Source organism: Nicotiana sylvestris, chromosome 8, assembly GCF_000393655.2.
Source record: "Nicotiana sylvestris chromosome 8, ASM39365v2, whole genome shotgun sequence".
NCBI lineage: Eukaryota > Viridiplantae > Streptophyta > Magnoliopsida > Solanales > Solanaceae > Nicotiana > Nicotiana sylvestris.
Genome location: NC_091064.1, coordinates 220932996 through 220943682, shown reverse-complemented (window position 1 = coordinate 220943682; position 10687 = coordinate 220932996). Strand labels below are relative to the sequence as shown.

Sequence of the window (10687 nt, the reverse complement as noted above, 5' to 3'; positions counted from 1 at the left end):
GCGGCATTGAACTTTCTCCTCATTTGCCATACCGGCGGGTAAAGAGGATCAACGTTCAGCCTGTGTCTGGCGATATCCCTTGGGATTCTTGGCATATCTGAGTGGGAAAAGGCAAACAAATCGGCGTTGTTAGTTAAGAACTCACGATATTTACCTGGTTCCGAGAGGTTATGTCCGACATAAGCCTTTTTCGTGCTATCAGTGTTGTCTAGTTGAATGGGATCAAGATCTTCTACGGTTTCTTTGCAAGCTTCTACGACGTCCGGGTCTTTGATGGCCTTTACTTGTGCGTCGGGTTTGGTTCCCGACATGACTGATTGCTATGCCTCCGCACTTGCCCCTTTTAGTTGTTTGGTGTGTATGCAATCTTGGGCTATCCGGTAGCATTCCTGGGCGGTACGTGGCTCGCCTCGGATGCTGAATATCCCCCATAGAGTAGGAAATTTGATTACTTGATAGAAACATGACGGGGTGGTGCGCATGACGTGTATCCATGGACGTCCTATGATGGAATTATAGGCTGTTTCCTGGTTCATAATGTGGAATGTCGTTTCCAGGGTGACTCCTCCTACCAGGATGGGTAGCACTATTTCCCCAGAGGTTCACTCCACTGCATTATTAAAACCCGTAAGTGTTATGCAATGTGGTATTATTTTATCCTCGAGCCTCATCTGCATGAGAACTCGTGGGTGAACAATACACGTGCTGCTTCCGTCATCCACCATTATTCTTTTTACATCGGTACCTGTGATGCGTAAAGTTATAACCAAAGCATCATAGTGAGGGAAAGACAAACCATCGGTATCTAACTTATCGAAGATGATACTGTTTTTGAGGTCGTCATATCGTTCGTGGGCAACCGTCCATTTGAGTTTATACGTGGTGGTGAATTTCACATGGTTGATTATCATATCGTCACCGCCGCCAATGATCATTTGTATGGTACGAGCTGGTGATGGTAGTTTTGGAGGTCCTTGAGGTTGATCGTGTCCACGAGAGAAGTTGGCCCGTCCTCGGTCGCTCAACAGTTATTTCAGGTATCCCTAGTTTAACATTCTTACCACTTCTTGTCGCAGACCTATGCGGTATTTGGTCTTGTGTCCTCTTTCTTGGTGGAATTCACACAAAATGTTCGACCTCCTGGTGCTCGGATACGACTTCATCTTTTGCGGCTACTGCACCTTCGTGCCGAGCTTTCCCAATGTGTACAATATTTCTGAAAGAGAAACACAAAAGTTATGAGGAAATAACAGTGGAGGCATACCTTTTCGTTTGGGGGAGGGTGCGGTGTGTCGAGGCGCGGAGTATGCATGTTGTGGAGGAGGTGGATTGGATGTTCGAATATAGGGCTGGTTCCTTTCTCGATTGAAATGTGGTAGTTGATCCCTTCGACCGTCTTTGCGGTGATCTCTCCTTGTCTCGGTTTGTACTTATGCTAATCGCTGGAGTGGGCCGTTTAGGTCATCCTCGTCTGCCTTTACTTCGGCGCAATAGGCATTATGGATCTCTTCCCACGTGGTAGGGGGTACTTCAAAAGTCTACTTAGTAGCTTTTTGGTTGCTTTTGACTCGTTTCTGTTTAGCCCATTTTGAAATGCTGCTACCGCCATCCCTTCTAACACGTTCGGTAGGCTCATCCTTACCCTGTTGAATCGGGCTAGGAAATCCCAAAGTCATTCGCCCGTCGTTTTCTTGACGACGAAGATATCATTGACCCTAGCCTCTGCCTTTTTCGCTCACGAGTGAGCGGTGACGAACTTATCTAACATCTCTTCGAACGTTGATATCGATCGTGCTGGTAGTTGGGAATACCATGTCAACGCTCCCCTGTCAGAGTTTCGCCGAACATTTTTAGCAGTACATACGACACCTGTTCCTTTGATAAATCGTTACCTTTTACTGCGGTAACATAATGGATTAAGTGATCTTCCGGGTCCGTGGTGCCATCATATATTTTCAAATATGGCGGCATTTTGAAGGTCTTCAAAATAGAATGGGGAGTTGACCCTTCGCTATATGGCTGTTCGACGAATCGACCCACATCGCGTTTTGGTGACAACTTCGGAGTGCCTGGTATTTTATCAACCCTTTCCTGATGTTCCTTCATCTGGTAGCGGAGTGTTTTTGTTCTCATTTTCCATCTCTTCCATTTTCTTTAAGATGGTCGTGAGTGCATCGTTGCCTACATCAGTAATAGTACGGGTGTTACCTGTTCGTGTAGTGTCTGGCTCATCGGCAACATATGCGGTTTCTGGGGTTAATGTGTCTTCGATATCTCTCTGAACGGGTTTCTCGAGCATGCTGCTCAAGGTGTTTGTCAACCATTCTTCTAATAGTCTTTTCATGGCCGGTGGCGCTTCTCCTGCTGCGGATGTCGAGGTTTCCCTCTCGCGCAAGATCGTTAGATCCTCGTGCGGGGGAGGTGAGATCTCTCCCTCAGGTGTAGCACTTGGTGTTGCATTTTTGTTGTCTTCTCCACTGGCTTCGTTGAGGGAATTCAGGAGGTTGTTCGTGACACCTACTATTGTCTTTAGCCTTGCTTCTCCCTTTCCTGCCATTGTTGGCCTTTATGAAGCTAAAGAGATGTGGTTATTTCTTTCAAGAATCTAGATGAAAACTACGATTTCAGCTATAGAAACAAATTGTTTGACTCAAAAGATATCGAAACATTTTTAAACAAATCAATCAAAAATGAAGGGGTAAATCTTAGCTGAGTATAATAATCTCTAGACTGAAAGATGGATAAGGAGAAGGCGGATAATAAGACTTCTTTATCGATCTAAATCAATAAAACCTTTTCAAGAAATCTTCTCATTCATAAGTAGAATTACCGCAAATATCGTGAATCCCCCTTTACAAAGTTATTATTCGCTATATATATATATAGGATGAGTCCCCTCTAAGCTGTAAAAGACAAATTATAAGGAATATTCTTAATATCCCCTAACGGGTCTATATTATTACAAGGGTCGTGCAATCTCTTGTTTGTCTTAAGGTCGTCCTCCGCAGGGTGTCAGGTTATGGAAAACTCGCCGTTTTGTCATACTCGTCGATGATCGTGGTTGTTCAAATTTGGACCCATACAATACGCACACACGTCCGACAATAATAACTACTAATTAAAATGTTACTCTATACTGTCCATATTATTTGTATCCTTTATCTTTCTTAAATATTTTACTTAATTAACACTTATATAATTGAAACTCTAAGGAACGATCAGAAGAAAAAAAAATAATAAATGATATTTTATTTTTCTAAAACATCAAATATTTATGATAAACTTAATTTGTCAAAATGATTGCAAAATTGTGTCTCAAGGGAGTAACATTTTTTTGTTATTTCGATTTGCTTCATTAAAAGAAAAGCACAAGGAACATCCAAATCAATAAACAGGAAATCAGCCATAAATTACGGCATTCATGGCAAAAATCCATTTTTTTATAGAAATAAAAAAAGCAAGGTTTTATTGCTTTAAATTAAAGGAGATTTCTCATGTAGTATTACACAATAAAGAAGGAAAGTCTCATTGATTTGTACCGATTGACTTAAGGCAACTAGTACCTTATTAAATCATCTTAGTATCATCTCATTATCATCATTTTAAAATATGATAATGAGAAAATGAAAGAAGAATTAACCAAAATAACCGCCCACCTGATCTCCTAAATTAAAAATAGTCGATAGGTATATAATATATGTATAATTTGTATGATCTCATTGATTTGTATGTATAATTTGGGTGTAAAATGAAATTGGCAAACCTAACCGCCATATTTTCCCTCGCAAATGGGGCGTCTTAAAGATCAGTGGATAACCTACCTCTTCACGTCCACAACCACAGCCACAGGTTTAATTTGTACAAGATATATTATTTAAGGGATAGAATTTCTCCACTTAACTGATTTTGGGTTCGTATTTAGGAACAGAAAAAATGTTGGAAGAGAATGTTTTCTTTCTTTAATGGATTTCTTTACTTTTTCAACTAGTATAATGTTAATGAAGTGAGACGTTTAAAAAGATATAATAGGTTATTTTACAGATACTCTTATCCAAACAAAAAAAAGTGAGCTAACTCGAAGACCTGAGATCTTAGCTTAGTAAAATGTAAGGAAGCTTTTCGAGCTTTCTTTGCCAACCACTTATGTAGTGGTCACATTATAAAGCTCGCTAAACTTCACTTTCATCTTCTTTTCACTTATTAGGTTAAAAATATAATTGGTTCAATGAAATGTTGTTTTTCTTGTAGTTAGCCCTTAATGCCTCGTGGAAAGTGCTCTATTCCGATCTGGTAAAGTAAACGTCGCTTCATTGTCAAGGACTTTTTTCTTCAGCTTTTTCCGTGCAAGTTCGTTCTTACCCATATGAAACACATAATGAGCATATTTTATAGAGGAATTTTCCAAGTAAAAAATCGATGAGATTATATTTTTGCCTAATTACCATTTATAACTACTATTTAATTATTATCAGCTAGATCATTGAGAGTTGAACTCAAGATTTCTACCTAATATGTGAGTGCTCTAACCAACTGAGTTATAAGAGCTGCTGTTTTCTTATTTCAGTTCAAATAATTGATATCATATTTCAATACTACATGTGGATTTGTATAAAATTCAAATGTACAACTACAAATGATAATTTTTTAAAAGTATAGCTATGAATGATAAATATATTATATGTATTTGCTATGTGATGTAAATTATCCTATATCAAAAGTGGTGTGAACTCCCGCGGCTCATACAAAAAATAATGCACAAACATACTTAAAAACATGCACTTTTTAGCCACGTATTATATTTTTGAAGTGTACAAAACTTTATAAGTTGTGCGTGTATGACCTTTAAAAGTTGAAAACAGCACCACGTCGAAACATTTCAAAAATTGAACCTTGGCCACGCATGCATAGCAGGCTGCATTAAATTCATTGATCAATCCTTTTTAATCTTTATTACTAAGACTGACATCAAGTTTGAAAAATAAACTCTGAACTTTCTAGTCTCATGTGGCCAATCAAAAGCTTCCCTCTTCAGTACTGAATGTATTGTGCTGTTACTGTAAATGCTCCCACCAACCTCACGAGAACTATGGTCTCTTCTTCCAAATTAAACCGTTCATTAATTCACGCTCTATCCGTGAATTTCTTTTAATTTTTATAGCTACTTTTGTGTAATTATATTACTTCTACTAACACCTGATCACCTATGTCGCTCGAGCTCTTTAAAAATATCGTTATTTGTGTGTCATATTCTTCAAAAGTGATATGTTTTTGGAGAATTAGAGGTGCTATAATCTATCTATATAATATATTAAAAGCACGAAGGCCCTTAGCGAAATGTCGTTCGTCTTTTTTACCCTTTAAAATTGGAGTTCACACTAGACAAAATAGTCATTTAATTATTCTCCTAATATTTAGTTATTTGAAATTGACTAAAATTTTTGTTATTAAATTATTTTCCATTGAACTAGGTAGGAAACCCTAAAATTTAGGACATTAAAGTCAATTAAAACTTTACCTAACTTAAATATTTTCCTTATTTGAAATATATATCTCACATAATTATAATTCTTACATGTTGCTTTCATGGATATATATTCTGTGAAAAAAAGTAAATAATGTGTGTTTTAAATAAAATTAAAGTAAATAACTGATCCATCAATTTTATGCCTAATATTTAAATTAAAAAGGCACGTAAGAAATAGTGCATTTAAGTCATAGTTTTATTTAAAAAAAATGAAAACATTAATGACAATTCATATTAAGGTGGCATGAATTTAGACTTTAAAAAGCAATTGTGATATTCTATTTTCTTCTAACAATAAGGACATAGAATTTGAAATATACTTACAAGTTTTGTCCATTTTTATTGTCTAAATATTAAGAAATAATCAAACGATAATCATTTTTAAATGTAACATTATTTTAAATGGCAGAATAAGTTGATTAATATATATTTTGTACACAAAAATAGGAATAGAAAAAGAACATATATATATGTAATTGGTCGCGAGTAAAAGTACTTTAGAAAGAAATTATAGGTAAAATAAGATAATAATTGAGCAAAAAAAATAATATAAAAATTGTTAATAATAATTGAGTTCGGATGCCTATATGATTATTAAGTTATCAATAGAATAAGGTTACAACTTTAGCAGTACCGTAAAATAAGTAAAGATAAAAAAAAAATTAATTGTTGGTAAACTATCTTACATAAATTTTTTAATAAGTAACATGAAATATACATGCAATGTACGTACCCGAGTCCTCAAGTAAAATTGAATGACTTTTTTACCTTTCAATCAGACGCTATTCCTATAACTTTTTTTGTACAATAAAGCAAGCAAGAGAAACAACTGAAGGAAGAACTATTAGACTAGATTAAACTCCTAAGGAAGAACTACTCTTAATTTTATATAATAACATAAACATATTTTTGAATATTATTTATTTTATTTATAAAATTTTATTTTTCATTAATACGAGGGACACGCGCAACGCGCGTATGCTAAAACTAGTATTTTTGAAGAATTTGAGCAGCATAATTGGTCACTAAGTTAGATCCGCAACCACGATTTGAAATTAAGGACTATTTTTTTGGACTAGAACCGGACATAACTAATTATAGATAGTAGCTTATAGCCTGTTTGGTCAAGCTTCTAAAATCAATTTATTTTGAGAAGTGCTTTTCTCAAAATGCTTTTAAAAAAATTACTTCTGGTGAGAAGCAAATATGTGTTTAGCTTAGTTTAAGTATTTTTGAATAGCAATTAGTGTTTGGCCAAAATTTTAAAAAGTGCTCCTAAATGTATTTTCAAAAGTGCTTTTCAAAAAAAATATTTTTGAAGAGAATCTATTTTTTTCTACTTCTTAAAAATTTCTTCCCAAAAATATATTTTTTCTTTTCAAAAGTTTGACCAATCACCTTAATTTAAAAAAAATAATATTTTTGACCTAAAAAACTTGGCCAAACCGGCTATGTAAGTCAATATAGGTTAGGTACGTACCATTCTTAAGTTCTAAAACGAAAAAAAATATGGATGACAATTGAAGATTTCATTAATATTCTATTTCGTAGTTTTTTAGCTGTCGCCACAAATATAGACAATACCTTGAGTTTAATGCTTCTTGTTTTCTTCTATTCCACCCACCACAAGATGCCAATAACTTCTTTATGGTAGCTATAACATATTCTGTATTTGTTTGATGCTATAGTTCTATGGTATTGCAACAAGGGGATGTAGAGTATGCTCGTCTCGGGTTCATCAGAACCTAGTACTTTCACCGCAGAATATAAATTTATGTGTAAAAATTCATTAAAATTGCAATAAATGGTAAGTTTGAACCCATAGCTTTAAAAATACAATTGTTTCAATGCTAAAACCTTAAAAATTGAACTCACATAATTTAAGTCCCGAATCCGCCTCTGGTTGCAACTAATTCCCAAATTAAACTATAGTTCTAAGGAAAATTATGATCTCATTTAATCTCGAATGATCGACGTGTTTGGCATGACGGAAATTATCTTTTAGAAAAATATTTTTTTTCATGCGTTAGTCACTATTTGGTATTTGATTATTAGGAAAACAATTCTTCCCTCACTTATAAGCCAAAGTTATTTTCCTTCTAAATTACTTCATTTTTACATGTAAATGGTAATAAAACTACCTCGTATAGTGCAGGGTTAGTGTCAAATTTACGTGATTAACAAATGTTGAATATTTGCTGTCAATTTTACTTAAATACTCCATGTCTCCACCTCTAACGTAGATATACGTATTAATAGTTGGAGTCAACTTTTAAGTACCGTCATCAATGGTGTAAATAATATCAATCACTTCAAATTTAAGCTAGAATTAATCACCTTTTCCCCAAAACAATCGCGTCGACAAATTCACAAAAATTATCATCTCAAATTGAGATCGCAATCCTCTTTGATTGATCTACGTATTCGGACGAACCCAATAGCTTTTGCTTAAACCTTGTATATGTATTAAAAAAATTATTAAATATGTAAAATATTTAATTGCGAACTCAATAACTACAACAAGCTAGGGTTCAGTGAATAGATCATAACCGACTCCGCCTCTGATCATCATTGAAAGAAAGAGAAGAGAAAGGTGAAGGAATTGGTCGACTTATCGTCCCGTAGCCCGAAGACTGCATGTTCGAATCATAACTTTGTCCTTTCCTGGATCCTGCATAAACACGCGATATTTCGTGCACCAAACTGCCCTATACAAAACCTTAACCCCGACTCACAATATAGCTTGGAGTCATGTATGATAAAAGAAACATGGCAATGGAAAATACCAATATCGTTTTGGTTAATGTGCAAAAAGGCACCAACATATGTTTGATATGAAACCAAAAATAAATCACAAATTCACAATTTTCAGTTAAAGAAAAATGGTGCAAATTTGTAAGTCGTACCAAAATGATCAACCAATATTCTTGGAATCATGATGTCACATAGAAGTACTACATCGTACGCCATGAAAACTTCAAATTTGAGTTATAAGACTAGCATCAATAATATTCCAAAAACAGAAACTAAACATATTATTGGACTGCTGAACTTAATTAACCACCCTATACATATTAGTCATTAGTCTCTAACTACTACAATTAAAACTAATAACTAATTATTAAGCACATGAAATACCAATAGAAGCCACCGTAAATCGTTCAGAACCCGTTCTTCTAACCAACGACTTAATTTCCGGCGAAAGATTATCACACTCCGGACCTTCTGGAATCGTCGTAAGTGCACCAGATTTATCATAAATAACATAAAAACCATCTCCAATTGACTGTTTATGTCCCGAAAAGAGCGGACTATTGTTCTGCTTTTGTCTGAACAAGGATTTCAGAAGTTTCTGGAAAGATCTAGAAATTTTCGAACTCTTTTTGGAAATGGGTTGAGTTTGTTGTTGTTCTTGTTGTTGTTGTTGCGAGTTAGAAGATGGAATAAGAATACGGCGATCGGGTAAATGAGGCATAGAGAGACTTCTAGAAGCTATGGCGGAGTCGAGTTGACGTTCGAATGATTTTAATTCGAAAGAGTCGTAGAGTGAACTTCCACAATCCCAAATGGGAGTTTTGTTTGATGCTGCCATTTTTTGGGGTGAGTTTTTTTCTGGAGTTTTTGCCATCAGTTGGTGTTTATTATGGAAGATATATGGAGAGAATAAGAGGAAGATTTTGAGATTTATATATATGGGAAATTGTGTTGAGGGACTTAGGAGGAAATTTCGTTTTTATGTTGTGGCGAGTAAGATTTTAACGTGTTGGCTTTGACTAAAACGAGTATGGGTGGGGTGACCTTGGGGGGTGGGGTGGGGTTGTGGGGAGTAAGAGGGTGTTTGACTAAGCTTATAAGCCGGTCAAATTGGCTTATAAGTACTTTTTGGCTTATTTACGCGTTTAGTAAAATTAAAAATGTTTATAAGTTAAGTGCTTATAAGCTAAAAATAAGTCAAAAGTCATAAGTTGGGGGAGACCAACTTATCAAATTTCAGCTTATAAGCACTTTAGGTTTGACCAAAATATTTATTATTCTATTCCTAAAATACTTATTTTTAAAACAAAACTCGTCGTATACCCAGTTCTTCAGTTGCTTATTATTAATTTCAGCACTTTTATCCAAACACGTAACTGCTTATTTTTAAATCAGCTTCGGCACTTAAAAGTGCTTTTCAGCACCTAATGCTTATCAGCTACTATAAATCAGCTAAGCCAAACGGGCTCTAAGAAATTGAAGGGTTTCATACGATAAATTTCTCACATGTTTACTTTCACATATTTTGACACCCCTTAATAAAAGTTCTGGCTCCGCCGTTGATTTCGTATAGTTGAAGGAGCATTAATTGAGAATGAATGAACGATTTTGGCATTTAAGAAAAAGATAGTCAATTTTCACGGGGTCGGATGAAGATAAACATAGGGAAGATCAAGAGTTCTAGAGGTTTTTATAGAATAGAATGGATTATAATAGTGGCATTTATTACTTTGTTCTAATTTATGTTGGTATTTTTCGATAGTTAATTTGACTAATATTTTAAGTTAAATTGAGTTAGATCACTTTAATATGATAAAAAAAATATTTTAAAATATTAGTCAAAGTTCATATAATTTACAAAAATAATTTATACCGAATATAAGTACTATTAGGAAAAGCGGTCAAAATTCCCTCTGCTATACGAGATATTCTTATTTTATCCTTTGTTTTACTTGGGTTTATTCATATCTTTACCCCTAGCAAAATATCTTGTATTTGCTTGCATTAACGTCCAAATTAGAGTACCGTTAAATGAACCGAAAATAAGAGACAATTTACTAATGGCAAGAGTATGAAAATATAAATGAACTCAAATATAAGATATGATAAAATTAAGAAGGTATAGTCGAGAGGCGAATTTGGATTTTTTTCTTATTTACTATTAAATATTCAGTAAAATAGAAGGCTTAAAAGGAAGATAATGAAATTATGTGATTAGGTCTTCCGAAAACAAAGGAATGATCTGTTTTTCAGTTAACTGATCTGATGGGTCCAACAAATAATAAATTATAACAAATATCTAAATTCTAAATAAAAAATAAAAAATAATAGACTAAGATTCTAAATAAAGGATAATAAATAAACGAGATCTTCTTTTATTCGAAACATCTCGTGATCTTCAACCATTTA

General features: G+C 34.4%; 1 protein-coding gene across 1 annotated transcript; it reads right to left on the bottom strand.

Annotated features, from left to right (window-relative positions):
* Nucleotides 1-8424: 8424 nt before the first annotated feature.
* On the bottom strand, nucleotides 8425-9223 carry LOC104221584 (uncharacterized). The gene has a single exon (XM_009772658.2). The coding sequence runs from the start codon at nucleotides 9150-9152 to the stop codon at nucleotides 8646-8648; it is 507 nt and encodes a 168-aa protein (XP_009770960.1). The 5' UTR covers nucleotides 9153-9223; the 3' UTR covers nucleotides 8425-8645.
* Between the last annotated feature and the right edge of the window lie 1464 nt (nucleotides 9224-10687).